Source organism: Tachysurus vachellii, chromosome 4 (assembly GCF_030014155.1).
Source record: "Tachysurus vachellii isolate PV-2020 chromosome 4, HZAU_Pvac_v1, whole genome shotgun sequence".
Taxonomy (NCBI): domain Eukaryota; kingdom Metazoa; phylum Chordata; class Actinopteri; order Siluriformes; family Bagridae; genus Tachysurus; species Tachysurus vachellii.
In genome coordinates, this window is record NC_083463.1 from 18742169 (window position 1) to 18762547 (window position 20379).

Here is a 20379-nt window from a genome sequence, read left to right on the forward strand (position 1 = left end):
CGGTGCATTATGGGTATTATAGTCCAATAGACAGCCCGTGCCGTTAGCTGTTCACGCGCACTGAAGCCATAAAAACTACAGTTTGCCGAGTTGCAGTTCTCCTGTGCCAAGTTGCATCAGATAATAAAAGGTATAAAAGCCGGTTCAAGTGAAACGTTTTATCTTTCTCTTTCAGAGATTGGAAGTTTTATGGTGTTTCCGGTACGCTGACAGCAGGAGACAAGACGAACCGTCCAGATGAAGCTGTTTGTGAGTGAAGGCAGTCCGCAGTGTGTGAAAGTGTTGGCAGCGCTCGTGCACACAGGGGTGACATGTGACGTGCAGATGCTCAGCCACGAGGGTGAGAAAGTCTAATGTTACTTTGTGTAAAACTAAACTGAAACACCAAAATGTTAAACGACAAGTTTTCTGCGGTATTTCCTCAGTTCCTCGTGTCATGGATTCCACAAGCAAGTTTAGCTTTTATTGATATTATTGCATTGTATAACTTTCATGTCACATATCTCTTGTTCTATTCCATCCTAAAGTCTTTTATTGTGTTCATATCTGATTAATGGGAAGTCCACTGAAGAACAATTAAACATTTTCACCAGATCAGCAACAATACTGAAACAGGCTGAGGGATGTGGTGCATAGTGGTTAAGGTGTTGTACTACTGACCAGAAGGGTATGAGTTCGAATCCCAGGTCCACCAAGCTGTCACAGCAAGGCACCTTAATAACCCTCAATTACTGAGTTGTATAAATTGAAATAAATTGTAAGTCACTCTGGATAAAGGTTTTTGCTAAATGCTGTAAATATAAACAAGCTGTGGCATACAAGCAATGACAGGTTGGTAATAAAGGGTCCAAAGTGTGCATGAAAACATGTCCTACACCACCTCCACCAGCCTGGACTGTTGACACAAGTTAAGATTGATTAGACCAGCCTACTTTTTCCAGTAATCAGCCGTCCAGTTTTGGTAAGCCTGCAGTCTTTGCTTTCTGTCTAATAGAAGTGGAACTTTGTGTTCTTTCTCTATGTATCCTGAGATGCTTTTCTGCTCACCACTATTTCACAGAGCGTCTATTCGAGTTACTGTGTCCTTTTGTCAACTTGAATCACTCTGCCCACTCTTTTTTTCCTGGTTTGCACTGTGTTTTGTGCCAAACAAATAATACTAACAACAGAGCGGGCGAGTGCTTTTTGAGTGTAGATGCTTTCTGTGACTATTGTGAAAGCAGAATAAGATAACGTCACAAAAGGCTGATAAACCAGTCAGCTGCTTGTTGCTTTGCACTTTCACTTTTAAAATCACACCACCGCCCGCTCTAAACAAAAACAGTAAACAATACTAAAACCTGTTTTTTTTTCCGTTTGTTACTGAATCAAAATATTAAGTGCATCGTAATATATTATCAACATCATAATAAATTAGCGTCTGCCCCATTTGATGCTTGGGAGTGCTTTATTGCCATACATAGTAAGCTGCAATAAGTTCATCTATCCAGCTTCCAGGCTGAGAAAGCCGTGGTGCTTTCCATTTCAGCAGCCTGCCACACAGAAATGGTTAAAAGACCTTTTATTTTATTTTTTTTAAGGTGAGGTACTTTTGTAAACAATCAGACAAAAAACCCTAAATCTGAATAAGAATAACTAAGAGTTTCTATAAAATTCTTTGTAAAAAATTTAATATTTTAGGTCATATTAATAATGTTTTGCAATTCTTTTTCAGTCTGATGGTTGTCATATTTGTGTCTGTGTGAGAAGGCACCAAATATTTCAGCAAACTCAGATATACATGATAAAAATCTCTCTCTATCTCTCTTTTTTAACATTCCAAGCCATAAGAGAATGAGGTGGGCTATTGTAAAAAATCTTGCATTCTGTGACTATTGTGAAAGCAGAATAAGATAACGTCACAAAAGGCTGACAAACCAGTCAGCTGCTTATTGCGTTGCACTTTCACTTTTAAAATCACACCACCGCCAGCTCTAAACAAAAACAATAAACAATACTAAATCCTCTTTTTTTTGTTTTGTTTTTTCTTACTGAATCAAAATATTAAGTGCATTGTTAGCATCTGCCCCATTTGATGCTTGGGAGTGCTTTATCGCCATAAATAGTAAACTATAATAAGTTCATCTATCCAGCTGCCAGGCTGAGAAAGTCCGTTTGTTCACGTTACCTTCTGTTTGTGGTGCTTTCCATTTCAGTAGCTTGCCACACAGAAAGGGATAAAAGACCTTTTTTTTTTTTTATTTTTGTAAACAAACAATCACACAAAAAAACCCTAAATTTGAATAATAATAGCTAAGAGTTCCTTTTGTCATATTTCTGTTTCTTTGCGTGAGAAGGTATCAAATATTTCAGCAATCTCAGATATACATGATATAGATTTCTTTTTTTTTTTTTTTTTTTTTGGTGTCATAAAAATAAAAGTAAAAGTGGTAGTTCAGTGATGCAGACCTTGGGCTACTGATCAAAAGATTGTGAGTTCAAATACCAGTGCTACCACTGCTGGACCGTAAAGTTAGAATGCAGTACAACTGTAATGTCGCTGTTATGATATACACAGCTCGGCTAGTCAGTGATAAGATGATAAGAACAATATTCTAGTTTAATTTTAAGTTGGTGTTTTTCTATTAGAGGTAGAGGAGGGTGTACAGCTATGATCCAGTAATTATACACCAACAAAATGGAGGTCTATTTGATAAACATCCAGTGAGTATGTTTATAATATAGGTTTAACTTTTTATCTGAGTCTGTTTGTGTGTTTCCAGAAAGCGTGGTGTCCTTCCTGAGTCACCCAGTCCTCCCAGCTTTGCTGCTACCCAGCGGCCAGCAACTGTTCAGTGCTAATGCCATCTGCCAGTGAGTATATCTACTAAAACCTTCATTTCTTCCCCATGGATGTGGAAGGCTTACATGTCTGTATCTCCACAGATATCTGTTTGAGGTTGGCGGGAACGAGATCACTGATGCCAGCAGGCAATTATTGGAATGGGAAGCTACAGAATTGCAGGTCAGGATCTGCTGCCAAGGAGCAATGACCTTATTGACCGTCACCTTATTTTCATTTCTATGTGTGAAACTCATAGCAGGACTTTATTTTATATATATCAAATCAAATATTTCAGCAATCTCAGATATCCATGATAAAAATCTCTCTCTATCTCTCTTTTTTAACACTCCAAGCCATAAGAGAATGAGGTGGGCTATTGTATAAAAAAAATCTTGCTTGATGACATTTTCCTCATAAATGGTGTTAAGCTTTTCTGAGGTTTGCAGTTGATGAACAAAAAACAATACATTAACTAAACGGTTGCAGATTTACAGGAGTCTCATTATTTTTGTGGGTGCCATCGAACAACAGTATTATTACCACATTAAGCCCATGAGGTATTCCAGTATAACCCTAGAAAAAACCAAAAAGTACAGACTTTGTGGATATTTATATGGAGTATTTACTCTGAAAATATTGTGTACGAGTCCTTGGCTACTTTCTGACTTTATATATATTACAGCAGAAAAGTGTATTTTAGAGATGAAAGAAGATACAAGTGATACTTCCAAAAAGGCTTGTATTCTGAGATGCTCTTCTGCTCACCACAATTTCACAGAGCGTCTATTCGAGTTACTGTGTCCTTTTGTCAACTTGAATCACTCTGCCCACTCTTTTTTTCCTGGTTTGCACTGTGTTTTGTGGCAAACAAATAATACTAACAACAGAGCGGGCGAGTGCTTTTTGAGTGTAGATGCTTTCTGTGACTATTGTGAAAGCAGAATAAGATAACGTCACAAAAGGCTGATAAACCAGTCAGCTGCTTGTTGCTTTGCACTTTCACTTTTAAAATCACACCACCGCCCGCTCTAAACAAAAGCAGTAAACAATACTAAATCCTGTCTTTTTTTTTTTTTTTTTTTTTTTTTCGTTTCGTTTCTTAGTGAATCAAAATATTAAGTGCATCGTAATATATTATCAACATCATAATAAATTAGCGTCTGCCCCATTTGATGCTTGGGAGTGCTTTATTGCCATACATAGTAAGCTGTAATAAGTTCATCTATCCAACTTCCAGGCTGAGAAAGTAGTGGTGCTTTCCATTTCAGCAGCTTGCCACACAGAAATGGTTAAAAGACCTTTTATTTTATTTTTTTTAAGGTGAGGTATTTTTGTAAACAATCAGACAAAAAAACCTAAATCTGAATAAGAATAACTAAGAGTTTCTATAAAATTCTTTGTAAAAAATTTTATATTTTAGGTCATATTAATAATGTTTTGCAATTCTTTTTCAGTCTGATGGTTGTCATATTTGTGTCTGCGTGAGAAGGCACCAAATATTTCAGCAATCTCAGATATCCATGATAAAAATCTCTCTCTATCTCTCTTTTTTTAACATTCCAAGCCATAAGAGAATGAGGTGGGCTATTGTAAAAAATCTTGCTTGATGACATTTTCCTCATAAATGGTGTTAAGCTTTTCTGAGGTTTGCAGTTGATGAACAAAAAACAATACATTAACTAAACGGTTGCAGATTTACAGGAGTCTCATTATTTTTGTGGGTGCCATCAAACAACAGTAGTATTTCCACATTAAGCCCATGAGGTATTCCAGTATAACCCTGGAAAAAAACAAAAAGTACAGACTTTGTGGATATTTATATGGAGTATTTGCTCTGAAAATATTGTATATATGTGTACGTGTCCTTGGCTACTTTCTGACATTATATATTACAGCAAAAAAGTGTATTTTAGAGATTAAAAAAGTGAAGCGTCCGTAAACAATATGGGGTGGCTTTGCTTGTTTTTTTTTGTTTTATTTTGTTTTTTCAGAAAATGAGTTAGTAGTGGGTGTAAACACAGCCGACACGATGAGCTTGGTAATAACAGTTATGGCAGTAGAATAATTCATGACAGTAATAGAATTATTTAATCAAATACGCCGCTGTTCGTGCTAACAACCAAAGCACCGGCTCTGAACCAGGAAAAGTGGTTCTTAAGTAGCACCAAAATGTTGCTAGTCTAGACTTAAAAACCGCTTGCGTTAGGGACTATGGGCGGGGCTACTGTTAGCGCCTTTGATAATGTACCTTAAGTATACCTATGTTTTAATAGACTTTTACTTTACCGCATTTATGATACATTATCAGCACACATGATAGTAGGTAGCTACATGCTAAGGCTAACTTTTTTCTGTGTTTAATAATAAAATAACGTTATGTACTTTCTCGATTACAACCTCCGTTTATACAAATTACATGGAGCTGCACGTACACGTTGGATTCGCCGCGTTTGGATGCCAATGTAGGTTCGCAAAGCCATGAGCATTAATATTAAAGCAACAAACGCCAATGTTGATGTGTTTGTATTTGCCGCTGCTGCGCTAACGTTGCTGGGACACGTGACACGTATACAGTGACGTCAGACAAACCAGTTCTTAGAAGGTTCGCTAGTGGAACCAACTTTGAACCAGCACCAGTGCTAGCTCTGAACCAGCACCCGGGTCTTTTTGGTGGAAAAGGGGTGTGCTGTTCTAGAATTTAAACCTCTAATCAGTCCTTGATAGTAAATAAAAATATTTATAAGTTTTACCGGTTATGGGGACGTTATTTGCCTTTGCGTGTACATGAGGACGAAAATCAATAAGCATTTGCATTTAAGCCTTGTTTGTATTCCATAACTTATCTCCTTATATTCCCTTATTGGCAGTAAACTCTATTAACTGACACACTGTCAGTCATGGTATTTTATTTACTTGCTGTTAAACAAGTAATTGTGTGCATATCCCACCTTCTGGCAGGTGCAGGACAAAAGAAACTATTAAAGTGAAAAAAAATGTAATGTCCGCAACACTGTTTATAACTCCCACATTTAATAAAAGGCAACGTTTCGACCCTAGTGGGTCTTCTTCAGGCAAAACGTTAAAATGGAGGTAGAAAGTTGCCAGTCGAAAAGAATTTTTTTTTCGTTATTTACTTGCACCTCAGCATGTGAACTGAATGATTGGGAGGTTAAAGTGTAAGCGGTGTAGTCTGGTGTGAGTGAAAAAAAAACACTGTGCTTTTTGATAACTGCAGTATTCCTTTGTTGCACTCGAATCACATAAGATTCCATACAACGCATGAGCTGTGGTTTGAGATGAAAAATGCCTAGTGTGAAAGCAGACCCAGATAACCGGCTGAAATCCAGTCAGCTGCTTGTTGCTATGCAGTTTCTCATTTCTAATGTGACACCACCTACTGGGCACTGAATCTTTTTTTTATGAATCAAAATGTGGTCCGTGTTCTCGAGGTACTGACAATGCTCAACAATTTACACAAAGAAGTCCACTGTATATGTATATATGTTGCGATAGAACTAACAAGATTCACATTCTGTCTGTTGTACAAAGGATGTTTGGATGCTTTGACTGTAAAGTGATCGATGATCAGCTGATTTAATTTGACATGTCAGCTCATTTTTGACAGCCTGAAATATATAAATGCATCATAGAATTAGAATGAGGTTTGTTGTCTGATGGTTGTTAGTGTGTTTTGTTTGTGTAGCCTGTGCTGCTTCAGGCCCTCCATGTGGCCATGCTGCAGGGGAAGAAGAGCGAGGCCGGCACACTGCTGAAAAACCCTCTGAGCTGGCTGGAGCAACATCTGGGTGAAAAAAACACACAGTTTCTAACTGCAGTAAGTACTTAAACCCTAACTTGGCCACATCTTGGATCTTGTAGACTAGGTGTGGATTCAGCACTGATCTTAATGTCTGCATAACATGCTATTGTGTAAGTGTAACTTTTGCGGTCATGACAATTAAAGGTAAAGCACTCATTTAAACAAGTTTGTGTAGATTCTTTGCATATTTACCAATATAATTTCTATACCGGTTACATAAGCGAATGTACATCTATGTAAATTTCTGTGCTTCATATACACTGGTAAATCTTTCGATTCAACCTCCAAATTCCCTCCATTATGTTTCATTCTAGTTGCCAGAAAACTCTTTTGTAATGCTAGTTGCACCTCCCACTGATAGACAGTATTACTATGGCAAGCAGTGCCATAGTAGTGGGAATGTCTACTGGAGACTTTATAGTACAGAGACTGAACACTTAACTTTCTACAGTTAAACACCCCCATATTCAACACAATGTAAGATATCTCACCAGGCGGACATGTCTGTTTCAGGAGACAGTCGGAGTTGCAGATATCGTCTTGTGGGCAGCACTGTACCCCGTTCTGTCTGACTCAGCTTTGGAAGCCGGTGAGTGAATCAGCTGTTATTTATTAACTTCAGTCCATGTGCTATATTACCAAAATAACGATCTCTTTTGGCATGCATGTTTTCTCTGGTTTCAGGTGAGCTGCGTTCTGTTCGAGGCTGGTTTGAGCGTGTAAGTCCCCTCCCAGCATGCACCAAAGCAGTTCAGAAGATTCTGCCTGGGAAGGAGCTTAATGCTATGAAGAATTTCCTTCAAAAGCAACCAGCACCACATGCACAGCGAAGGGAAAACCTGCCCAGTGAGGTACACTATTTTCCTTTATTTGGTACAGGAAAGAGAAAAGGTGATTCTAGGAGGCTAATATAAAATGTGGCCCTGAATGCTGTCTTTTAGATCGAAGACACAGAGCATGTGATGACCGAAGAGGAGATCGAGGTAGCCGCTCAGGCTTGGAGTAAAGGACTACCAGAGTGTGATGAGCCCGTAAAAAGGCAACACCCTATGTAAGATTCTAATCTTCTCCAACATAACACACACAGAGTGGAAGATTAAATTCTTGAGTAATGTAATAATGTGTAAAGAGTTGTAGGAGCGTCGTAATGGAAAAAAAGGATTTTCAGATCTCCCTCTTTTCCAACTCCAAACTCACTAATATCTTACAGCAGTGCTCGAGAGTCTAGAATCAACACATGACTTAACAAAAATAAAAATGTTTGCAAGGTTGGAAGATGAGTTCCTTTTCAAAACGTGATATCTGGCGGTTTTAAATACGAACGCATCATATTGCGTCTTTGCAAAATGAAGCCAAGCCCACTTATTTTCGGTGTGAGATTAAGCAGGTTAACGCAGAAAAATACGGTGTCATATTTTTTACCCTGCTTTACCAATACTGACAATATTTCTGGAGTTGACTGGTGTTGGCCAACTTAAACAAGTTAAAAATTCTTAGAACTTTTAATTTAGACAAATTTATCAAATAGTTTATCTGATGATGATAAAGCAAATATGAGATTATTAAGCAGATAAATAATTAAATTGTCATTCTTCTGGCAGATCATTTAATTTGTCTTACTAAACATTTTCACGTAGTCTTCTGAATAGATGGCGTCTATAATGACGTAACCATTTATCATCATAAAGAACTTTAACTCCCATGTTTAGATTGCTGTCACAACGAATCACATTCATCCATATCTGCTGTATTCCTGCAAATCTGTTCTCATTAATGTAGTTGTAATGTGTAGATGTGATGTTTGTAATGTGATGTTTGTGATTTACTCAGTTTACCTAAGGAAGGGAAGCGTAATGTGCTGGTAACCAGCGCACTGCCGTACGTCAACAACGTGCCTCATCTTGGCAACATCATCGGTTGCGTGCTCAGCGCTGATGTGTTCTCCAGGTAACATAACCCTCTGCTCTGCTTTACTCATTTTGTTTGCATTTATTATGAAGCACTGATGGAACAAATACAGTAGGCGGACCTGCCTTTCTAGCTGGTTGCTTTGCGGTTTCATGGTTAAATACAAATTTTTTTTTTTGGTTGTTTTTTTAGCAGTGCACTCTTTGTCTCTATAGAAATATTTTAAGCTAAATTGTGAATATGTAAGAAAATCTTGTTCCCCCATCTGAATATGTTTTGTACACATCTTGTTTTTTCAGTTCAGTTAATAGTTCAGTAAACCAAGCTGTTTCTCTATACGTCTCACTTGCTGTCTCTCGCCGCAGATATGGCCGTTTGCGTGACTGGAACCTGCTGTATGTGTGCGGGACAGACGAGTATGGCACCGCAACAGAGAATAAGGCTCTTGAGGAGGGTATAACGCCCCAACAGATCTGCGACAAATACTTTGCAGTTCACAGTGCCATCTACAAGTGGTTCCAGATCGACTTTGACTATTTCGGCCGCACCACCACTCAGCAACAGACAGAGTATGATGATAAAATGCATGCGTGACATAGAAACACTCTTAGAAATGGATAATGTGCTGAATTAAATGTGTTTCTGAAGTTTAAAGAATTCAGTAACACGCTTTACTTGTTTCAGTGGCACATCATGTTGCTCTGTGCCCTAACAGATTAGTAATTATTTTAATGATGTTGAAGAGCTAACTGAAATTTGATTGAGACTAAATGCATTTAAGAAAAACGGTTTGTTACCCTATGACATAAAATTAAGAGATTAACTTCAAATATTGAGCTCCCTTTTTGCTTATACGTATTTACTCTTACTACTTTCTCTCAGAATTTCACAGAACATATTCTTTCGTTTATATGAGCGGGGATTTCTGCACGAGGACATAGTGGAGCAGCTGCGCTGTGAGAACTGCCAGCGCTTCCTAGCTGATCGCTTTGTGGAGGGTGTGTGTCCTAACTGCAAATATCCCGAAGCCAGAGGGGACCAGTGTGATAAGTGTGGCCGACTCATTAACGCTGTGGATCTCAAGGTACAATTATAAAACCCATTTCAGCAACACCTCTGGATAATAACAAGAAAACTTCCTCTTCACTCTGATTCTGCCTTCTAGTTTACATGCACACACAACTGTTATACTTAGTATGAAGATGATACTGTGCATCCTTATTTCAAAATTGGATTCTAACTTTTTTTTAAGTTATTGTGGCCATCTTTTTTGTGATCCCCCATAGGATCCGCAGTGTAAGGTGTGTGGACAGACTCCTGTGATTCGCACATCTAAGCACTTGTTTCTCGACCTTCCCAAGGTAACTACTTTGTGTTTATTGATAAAATAATACATCTACATGTATTCTTTTAGATTAACCCTGCTTGTGTGCATTTATTAGCTAGAAGGAGAGCTGGAGACATGGCTGGAGCAGTCTTGTAATACTGGTGACTGGACAGCGAACGCTAAGCAGATCACTCGCTCATGGATAAGAGACGGCCTGAAGCCACGCTGCATCACACGAGATCTGAAGTGGGGGACACCTGTACCACTCCCAGAATATAGTGAGAAGGTAAGCAAAGTGCTCTAAATACAGTTACAACAGGTTGATCTTATTTTATACTAAACAGGCACCTGATTTACCTGCTGGCGTCCATCTTTCTTTAAAGGTGTTTTACGTCTGGTTCGATGCCCCCATCGGCTACCTCTCCATAACGGCCAACTACACCAGCGAATGGGAGAAATGGTGGAAGAACCCACAACAGGTGAAAAATCTCAACCCCTCAAACACATTATCCCAAATTCCTGCTCACTACATGTGTTCATCACACCCCTCAACACCCTGATATAGTGGCGGAGCAACAAGCAACAGACACGTTTTACAAAAGCAAATGTACATTTTACATCTTCACACAATGCCAAGACAAAGTACGTTTATAAAACTAAACAATATCCTTTTAACATCATAAATGGTATGTGAAATAATACAAGTAAGCCTATTCTGTCTTTTGCTCCTGAGAATAATACATGTATTAATTATGATTGACTAATGAATGTGTCTAAATGTAAATAGGGCAGTTTAGATGGAGATAGAGACGGAAAAATGATCTAATTAAACATTTTAATGCCATTATTTAAAATGTTCAAGTTCCTTATTTTTGATTTCAGTTATTGTTTTTGGCATCGTAAATCATTTTGATATCTATAGACCAAAAATCATGTGTCTCTCTCACTTATCCTGCAGGTGGAGCTGTACAACTTCATGGCAAAAGACAATGTTCCATTCCACAGTGTGGTGTTCCCATGCTCTCTGCTCGGCTCACAGGACAACTACACGCTTGTCAACCATCTCATCGCTACAGGTGATGCACAAAAACTCACCTGAAAACTGTTTAGCTGATTTTGGTATTTTAAAATAAGAAGATCAGATGATGTCGTTTAGATAAGAAGTGTGTTCTCAGACACGAAACGAAGAATCATTAAATGTATAGTATTTGCAGTAAACATTTCTTCTGCCATGTAGTCTGTTAAGCTCTTAGTAAGCTTTGTTTGCTAAACAAAATGGGTGAGGGCAAAGATGAGGGAACTCTACAGTAACTGGATGAATGGATTCTTTACAACGTCAGTTTTTATTTGGAACAATAATTACTTGTGCTTTGTTTTCAGTAAGTCAAGTTGGACTACATTTGAGCCTTTAGTTACAAACTATAAATTTGTTTGATTTGGGGGTTTTTTGCAATTAGAATATTTGAACTATGAGGATACAAAGTTCTCAAAGAGCCGTGGCATTGGAGTGTTTGGAGACATGGCTAAGGACACCGGCATTCCGTCTGATGTTTGGCGTTTCTACCTGACATACGTGAGACCTGAGGGCCAGGATTCCACCTTCTCTTGGGCTGACCTGGCTCTGAAGAACAACTCGGAACTGCTCAATAACCTGGGCAATTTTATCAACAGGTATATAGATCAGACACACTCGCAGTTTATTTCCCCTAATCGTCTGTTTAAATAAACAAACACTCGACGAACACTCATCTACACAGATAAACATGTAGACAAGCTTATTGATGACTGCATTACACTGTTACTCTTCTGCACAGCTCAGTAAATATACAGGATTTTTTATTGACCAGATTTGTTCTTCTTGTTCTGTCTCTGTCTTTTTTTCCCCTCTGTCTCTTAGGGCAGGCATGTTTGTGAGTAAGTTCTTTAATGGCTGTGTGCCGGAGATTGTTCTGCAGGATGAAGACAAGCGTCTTATCGCTCAGGTGTCCTGGGAGCTTAAGCAGTACATCCAGTTGCTGGACAAAGTCAGGTCAGAAATGTCTTTTAGTTTCTTTTGAACAAATCTCTTTGATTTGTTTAATTCATTTTAATTTACATGCATTTTGTATTGAGGTTAAATTTTATAATACCAGTTTTATACTTGCCTATAAAACACTTGCAGTAAAAATTGCTGTGAAATGACCAAAACAATCATCTATAATCAATTTTTTTTTCTTCAAAAACGAATGCAATTTGAGAACATCAGCTTTTAATGAATATGTTTGAAAGACAACCTTCACAATGTATATGTATGATTTCTAAATACCCCACAGCACTGCCAGTATTCTGTTACGAGATGTCTTTTTAATTATATATTAGTTGCTCCTGACAACTGGAGATAAATCTTTATGCAATGAACAGGATATGATTTCCATGTACGTTAAAGTAGTATTATAGTAGCGGTCATATAATATTTCAAGATTTAATGTGATGTGATTTACGAAAGAAAATGTACATTGAAACGTTTTTGTTTTTTTTTTAGATTTACTTTATATATCTTATTATTTAGATGATAAATTCTACCTTCAAATAAAAAAATGTATTTACTGCCTATTGCAATTATTAGACATTTTATAATATATTTAGAATTAATTCATTACTGGTTCAGGTATAATACAGATGCAAGATATATATCTAGGTTTGAGTCTTTTAGGTAATGTTTTATTCAGAAAGCACAATAGTTTGAAGACTTCTGCATCTTTGTGGTTTTCAAAAAGTCAAAGCCGAAAATAAATGTTCAAAACTTTACGTTACATATAATATAATTTCAAATGTAAACATGACCATGTTTGGTGATTTTATTTTATTGTGGGGTTTTCTTTTGCTCAGGATTCGTGATGCCCTGAAGAGCATTCTCAACATCTCCCGCCATGGCAACCAGTATATTCAGAGTAATGAACCCTGGAAGAAGATCAAAGGAGGAGATGTGGACAGGCAAGTAATGTGAATTAACATCAATGTGATTATAGTCTCTGTCACTTAGTGAGGAAATATGCATGGGTTCAATTCAAATACAATGATTTATTTTTTTTAATTAGAGGAAATCATTTTAAGCATCTCTTCCAATTAATACAGGTACTCTCGGTACAATTTTATTTTTGACAGCAGAATTACTCTGAGGTCGTCATATTTGTGTGTGTTCTGTAGGAAACGTGCAGGCACAGTAACCGGCGTGTCGGTGAATGTGGCGTGTCTCCTTTCTGCAGTGTTGGAGCCGTACATGCCCACAGTCAGTCAGACCATCCGTGCCCAGCTGCAAGCTCCAGATAATTGTGCCACTGCCATGCTGGGTGCTGAGGGCTGTTTCCTCCGAAGCCTTCCAACCGGCCACCAAATCGGCACGGTAATTGTCCTCTAATAAATGTTTACGTACAGCAGCTTTGGTGTATCAAATTCAGTTAGTGATGAAATTTATATTTAATTCTGTTGCAGTTAGAATTTTATTATTATTATTATTATTATTATTATTATTATTATTTTTAAAGCATTTTTATTTTTCACTTATCAGGTCAGACCTTTGTTCCAGAAGCTGGAGCCTGAGCAAATTGAGATACTGAGAAAGAAATTTGGAGGACAACAGGTTTGTAAATACTTACCAAAGATTTTGAGTTAAAATCACAGACAACCAAATCGTTCTGATAAACGCATTTTCCTTTGAGGTCAGACATAATTAACATTCTGGTTTGATGAAGCATGACACAGTGACCGGTTCATAAGTTGGATGAGGTGTCTGGATATTACATCATTCCAGAGTGAAATAACAAGCTCCAATCACACCTGTTGCAACATTTTTCGAAATACGAGATGGGGCGATATTTTAAGCGCCATTCAGGAATTGCTGCACCATCAAGAAAGCCTTCAACAAGATTACAATACAGTGGAAACGCATAATATTTACATTTACTTATTCTCCGTGTTGTTTAGAAATTCAGTGCTAGACCTCGAGCAGCCACATTCCAGAGCTAACATAGTCTTTGTGTCCTCTTTTCCTTTTCTTACTGAAACCTTTTTTTCAGCCGGAGGAGGAGACCCCTACGGGAAAGGTAGATCTGAGGGAAACCGTTGCATGCTTTTGTGCACCTTTACTGATGCCTTAAGTATGAAATTGATCTAGCAGCTGCAGATCAAAAGCCCACTTCTGCCAAGCACTGTGGTGTTTTAGTTTAGGGTTTTTCTTTTTTGGTTATTTTTTTCAGTTCCCAATTGCTTGCCTGTGGGCATGCTGCAGAAAAAGAAAGTTAATCGAAAATATTTTTTTAACAAACTGCTAATTTTTTTCAGAGTGCCTTTTTTCAGTGATTACCTCACATTATATAAGAGAATGTCTGCATGTTTATGAATTTTAAATATATAATTTTTTTTTTTTTCAATTACTGAATGTTTGGATTTGTTGGCCTTAAGTCACAATTAATATTAAAGTACAATAACAATGATTTATTATTATTATTATTATTAATAATAATATTAATTATTATTATTATTATAATTATAACACTTGCATGACTGATTTTGTTTAAAATATGTCCACTCCGTGCAACATAAGCTAATGTAAAAATGTCTGTTTTGAGGGATTCAGTTGCAAATGAAATATGCTGGGATTAGTGACACAGAGACCTGACTTCAGTTAATTATCAGCATTTATTAACATTGGCAGTTTTATTTATATGGGTGCATTTTAACCCAGTCATTTAATATGTTTGATTACATTAGCTTTGCTTGTGGAGTATTAGCGTTAAAATCCGTGTTGTCAGTGTCTACCAATGCGACAACTAAGGTTTGTAACGCAACTTTAACATAATGCTATTTTATTTTCTTCAAACATGACATTTTCATACTTTAATAAAAGTGTGGCTAATTTATTATATATATTTATTTATTTTTTTTCTCAAGACGGGTCCCAGTAACAAGATAAGCCCCACAGAGACCAAGTCTCCCACTGCCGCCGAACCTAACGCCAGTGTAAGTACAGCAGTTCCTGATCACTCTTTTTCATTTAAGAAAATCTGTACAATGCAAGAAATAAGTATTTTCCCAATGTAATCCATTAGTAATATGTATTGTAAAGTAATTACTATATGGTTGGACACAGCGCTCAAGTTTTTTTTAAGTCTGTTATTTAGACTTGTTCAAAAATCAGTTTTATTAGTCTTAACACCGATTTATTAGTTTATTTCTAACAGTTCATGTTTTTGTTCCCCTCAGAAAGGAAATAAGTGACAAGAGGAGGAGTAGGAATGAGGAGACCATTGTTTGGGTGTACCATATGAAGTTACATTGTGCAGGGATTTTTATTTTATTTTTTTAAAGAATCATTGTGAATGAACGTATAACAAGAATCAAGTTGACGTTACTGCTGCCAAGGCCACCATGTTAACATCATAATAAAACTGCTAATGTAGTAATGCAAGATTGGCTGTAGAGCAACGATTTCATCATTCAGTAAAATGGTTAAAGCTTTTTCTTTTCTTTTTAAGTGAAGAATATGTATTCATTCATTCATTACCTTTTTTTCCTTTAAATCATTCCTCTTCATATTCCTTGCATTAATCAAATTCACTGCTCATTAAAAAAAATTAAAAAAAAACAACGTTTGAATTAACTTGTTATTCAAATTTTTATTAGTAAATGTATACAATACAGTAAAGACCAAAAAAGGGAAATTCTATCACCTTTGACTATACAAATACAATACAGCATGCATCTTTTACTTATTGCACAATACTACCGTGTAAATAATGATATATAAAATGAGTGATCAGATAGGAAGATACAATAGAAAAATAAGCATGGGTCAGCTTGAACTGCATAATCTAAATGGCTAAATTACGAAAGTGATAAATAATGACTACTAGACCCACCACATTTCCCCTACCCCATCCATCCACGCTTAAAGGCCATGGCTTGAGCTGAGCTTCAGAAAAAAAAAAAAAAATTACAAATGCAGTCTCTCTTTCGGGGGGAAAAAAAAAAAAAAAAGTCCTGAGCTAATTCTACCATAACATTTGTTTAAGCCCTTTTAATTTGTCATAAGAAGACAATATTGATCTACCTCTATTAATTGGGTTACAATGAAATGCACAGAGAATCCTTGCATAAAACCATTATACATGTCTCACAAATCCTTTTTAAGAGTAAATGGACAAATAAGTGCTTTAATTTCTATAGTTGGTAAAGTATTTGCCAGTTACACCTACCCCCAGAGTCAGTTACCACGGCAAGAGTTCTACATCCTATTTCTACAGTCTAGTACAAAAAGCAACATGTGATGGATACTGCATTTAGGAAAAATACAATACACCTATAATCTGCTTCTTGTGTACGAAACAGTTGTTTAAATGATCAATAAGGTGCCTGATTACTGATGCAGATTATTACGGTAATAACTATAAACCTGGGGTCTTTCTATTTCTATAGTCAAGTCAGATTTCATCACACTTTCTGTCTCTAGCCTTCATTTTTGGGGAAGACCCTTTAAAACAAAATAAAAAAAAATAAAAAAATCACATTCTCCCTTCCCCAGATTCCACATGCCTTGTCCTCTCTTTTTTGTCTCCATATGTGCATTTCATGGTTACCATTTGATTCTTCTACTGGTTTCTTCTTTCTTTCACACCTTTCTCTGTCTACCACACTTCCCGTAACCCCTCACTTCCTGGTATTGACGAGCCTCTCGATGAGAGCGCGGCGTGTCCGCTGAACTTCCTCGCCAAGTCGCTCAATCTCGGCTTTAAGCCTCTCGTTCTGGTCGGTCAGCTCCTGCACCTTCCTCTCATTCTCCTGTTCCCGCTCCTTTCTGCTCTTCTTCCCTGAGAAAGGTGACGAAAGTGCACTCCCTTTCTTCCTCTTGCCCAGACGTGAAGAGGTAGGGGCTGGTGGAGGAGAGAGAGGAGGGGAGGAGGAAGGTGAGCAGTTAAGGGAAGGCGACAGCGAGGATGAGGAGGATGAGGAGCAGGACGGGGACGAGTTTGGGACTGTGGGCAGCTCTTCCTCGCTGGCTGATGGGGAGGCAGGCGGAGGGTTCGGGGGGTGGTGGTGGTGGTAGCCATTGGTGACCATAGCCGCCCCAGTTTCCACCAGGCCAACTCCTCCTTCACTCAGCAGCTCGAAGAACTCGGGGGGCAGAAGGTCTCCTGCACCAGAGCTTGCCGTCTCTCGTGCACCACGCTGCTCCTCCTGTGCCGGTGGCTGGCTGAGGAGCAGCGGAGATGGTGAAGGCTCCTCCATCACACGCTGCACCCCCTCCCCCCACACCTGCCCCTCCGTCAGCCAGGTGAGTGAGCAGCTCTCCAAGACATCCAGGAACTCCGGCTCTTTCTGCATGTGGAAGATAAAGAAGAAACAAAGTGACTAAATAATAAATTAATTAGCAGAGTATATTAATTAATAAATAAATAGGCTTCAATCAATTTGTCAAAAACATCAAATGCCTTTACAGAGCACAGAAAGGAGGAGGGAGGGCGTAACATTGGAGGTACGAGAGATGGTACGAGAGACGGCAGCCGTTGCTTTCGGCGTGACTGACCTCGGCGCAGGGCGGGGGGCGTGTGTGCTTGGCCCCACCTGCATCGGATCCCAATATATCTTGCAAGTCTTCATACCACGCCTCCAACTCTGCACCACACAGCGGCGCCACGCCGGGGGGGTACATCCACTCCGCAGTCATCTCAACCAATCAGCTGCTACGCACAGACACGACGACTCAACACACTCCTACACCCAGCACACCAGACCTGGCCCAGAAATTAATTAAGTCTTTTTTTTTTGTCAAATTAAAATCTCAGAACTTATACTTGCACCAAAAAAAAAAGCACACAAAATACTGAGCAGTACTGCTACAGTGAGTACAAAAAAAGTCAAAACTAAAGTGGCCAGATTATTGACAAATGAACATATTCAGTTGTCTAAGGACACTTAGTGGCCAGATGGAGTTACTACAGAGATCACAAGTCCACCAGACCATTGGACTCCAGAGCGAAGTAGACTACACACATCTACATGCACATGCCAGGAATTAAAAACCAATTCCTACTATAATATTCTAGACGAAGAAGCACAACAATACACAAACAAAATGCAGTGAATAAAATACAAATTAAAAACAAACAAGTAAAAAAAAGTAAATCAGAGCTTGAACTTACCTTAAAAGCGTTTCTTCTTAATCAAGTGTGATTGTGAGATGTCGGTGATATTGTGTCCCAGTAATTCTGGAAAAGAGTCAATAAACTAATTAGTGTAGTGTAGTGTACGTGCATGTATACGAGGATTAAAACTATAAATGGATTATTAAACATGAACAACAACAAAAAAAAAAACATTCTTAAAAAGGCATAAATCTGATAGCTTAAGGATGAATGAATGAATGAATGAATGAGTCACAGACATGTTAGAGAAAACTTTTCAGGTCAAAATGATCTTTAAACAAAAATAAAGTTTTGCTGAAGGGAAAAGTGTGAAGAAATAAAAGATGCTATAATAATAAAGCGAGTAAGCGAAGTGGTTTTATTGAGTGATTAGCAGTAATGTGTGTTAATTCGGGTCACTGACTCTTTATGTAAACAATAGCTGTGGTGTGGTCGCGTGCGCCCCCTGTTAAAGCCCGAGGTCACAAGGCTCACTGTCCTGAATGGTGCTCAGTGCTACACCTTCACCAATAAACACTTATTATTGGTGTTGTTTTGTGATTTTAGCGTTTTTATTTTATTCCGTGTTGTTTTGTAGCGTAGCTGATTCCACGTTCCTCTTTTCCCCCCCACAACATTTTCCAGCTTATCTGACCATCATCAGATCACTATGGAGGCCTATTGAACTGTGAAGTTCAACTTCTGTTATTTTATCCATCTTAAATCACGGGAACATATTATATTGCAATACAGAGCCATCATAAAAGCCCAAACCCTGCAGAATTAAGAATTGGATGAAAATTCTTGAACGGACAATAATAAATTGGTTATTTTTTTAAAAAAAAAAAAAAAAAAAAAAAAGAAGAAGATGGTTAACTCAATAAGTGTTAAATGTTGTAATGGACACAATGACACAAAGATTAATGCCCCTGTTTAATAAACACAAGGATGGTTAGTTCAGTTACGTCATGGAGACAAAGTACAAAAGAAACACAGCCTTCAGTGTAGAATTACATTATTAATAATAACAACAACAAATAAAAATGTAAGTAGACTAAAATGTGTGTTAAAATATTGGCCAGGAAATAAAAAATATAGATCTGATGATAATAATAATAATAATAATAATAATAATAATAATAATAATAAAAGTATTATTATTATTATTATTATTATTATTATTATTATTATTGTTGTTGTTATTATTATTATAAAAAAAAAAATGTATGTTGACTGGGGAAAAAAGGATGTAAAATTAAGGAATTGCCCTGATTCTGGATCAGACAGTGACGTTAAATTCCCTAAAACTGAAAACAAACTTTAAACCAAAACACAAGCAAGAAAAAAGTTTGTGAAATCCTTTTGTGTGTTGAGTGATAAATAAAGAGATGGTTAAACAGAAAGAAAAGCCCTGACAAATAAGCAGTGAGAACAACTGCTGTCCAAAAACAGATGTGGGGTCGCTGCCAAAACACATGAACACTGTAAAGGAAAAGCTGAAGTTCACACAGCAGGAGCCACAAAGTTACAGCCACTCAAACCTGCAGGAAGGAAACAAAACAAACGGAAACTCACCCTTTTCCTTTTATTATGCCGTTTTCTCGACTGTCGTGGACTCGGGTTGTGTATATATTTTTGTTGAGATTGCCGATAGTTCATGTTAACCATTGTTCAGTTGAAGTCACCGAGTATGAATTTCGGAAACTCCCGGGGCAGTTTATATAGGAGGCTGTAGTGCAACCAAACACCAGAGGAAGCGCTTCGACGTCAACCTAACGCACAGCGGTGGAGCTGAGCGCAGACAGACGTGAAATCCAGCCAATCCCGGACGAAGGATAAAACTCTTTTGCTTAGAGACATCCAATCAGAGCGGCTCTCGAGTGCAGAAGGTGGGGCTTATATTACGTGCTAGTTGTCTCGCAGTGAGCGAGTTTGTGTGAGCGGAAAGATGTGATGCAGTCATAAGGCAGCCAGGACGAATTTGGGGCGTAAGAGAGTCACATGAAAGGAATGATGCAATCGTTGGCAACCGGTTTCTAGTCGGAGATAAGACTAGCAGAGCCCGAGCATGTTTTATTAAACAGCCCTGTATTAAAAAGAAAACCCAGACAAAATACCTTATAAGGACGTGAGAAAATTGATCGATTTTGCTTGCGTTCGCAAAACCCTCATAAAGCGCAGATATATAATGTGTTTTAGGCGTTAAGAGGCTTTTATTGCACTGTTTTTGTCCCGATTCCCAACTGCGAACAGATAACACTCCAAAATAATCATTTAAAATGATGAGAATATAAATATTAGTGACTATTTTAAATAACCACAGTGTGGATTATATATAAAT

The 20379-nt window shown here is 37.8% G+C and overlaps 2 protein-coding genes across 3 annotated transcripts; one reads left to right on the plus strand and one right to left on the minus strand.

Moving 5' to 3' along the window:
- Positions 1–72: 72 nt before the first annotated feature.
- Positions 73–15325, plus strand: mars1 (methionyl-tRNA synthetase 1). Of its 2 annotated transcripts, XM_060868171.1 has the most exons (22): positions 73–340; positions 2763–2853; positions 2926–3004; positions 6528–6659; positions 7158–7233; positions 7329–7495; positions 7586–7695; positions 8475–8591; positions 8918–9121; positions 9435–9636; positions 9839–9913; positions 9995–10165; positions 10263–10358; positions 10838–10955; positions 11337–11550; positions 11777–11908; positions 12748–12852; positions 13066–13261; positions 13427–13498; positions 13935–13961; positions 14809–14877; positions 15121–15325. In XM_060868171.1, the coding sequence occupies exons 1-22, from the start codon at positions 238–240 to the stop codon at positions 15133–15135; spliced, it is 2571 nt and encodes an 856-aa protein (XP_060724154.1). In that variant the 5' UTR covers positions 73–237; the 3' UTR covers positions 15136–15325. The 2 variants fall into 2 exon arrangements, with proteins under 2 accessions (XP_060724154.1, XP_060724155.1); XM_060868172.1 differs by lacking the exon at positions 13935–13961 and having other exon boundaries at positions 74–340.
- A 188-nt stretch (positions 15326–15513) lies between these two features.
- On the minus strand, positions 15514–19780 carry ddit3 (DNA-damage-inducible transcript 3). The gene is made up of 4 exons (XM_060868175.1): positions 19614–19780; positions 18057–18122; positions 17441–17648; positions 15514–17232 (listed from the first exon to the last, which is right to left on the minus strand). Exons 3-4 carry the CDS (start codon positions 17579–17581, stop codon positions 16564–16566), a joined length of 810 nt encoding a protein of 269 aa, XP_060724158.1. The 5' UTR covers positions 17582–17648; positions 18057–18122; positions 19614–19780; the 3' UTR covers positions 15514–16563.
- Between the last annotated feature and the right edge of the window lie 599 nt (positions 19781–20379).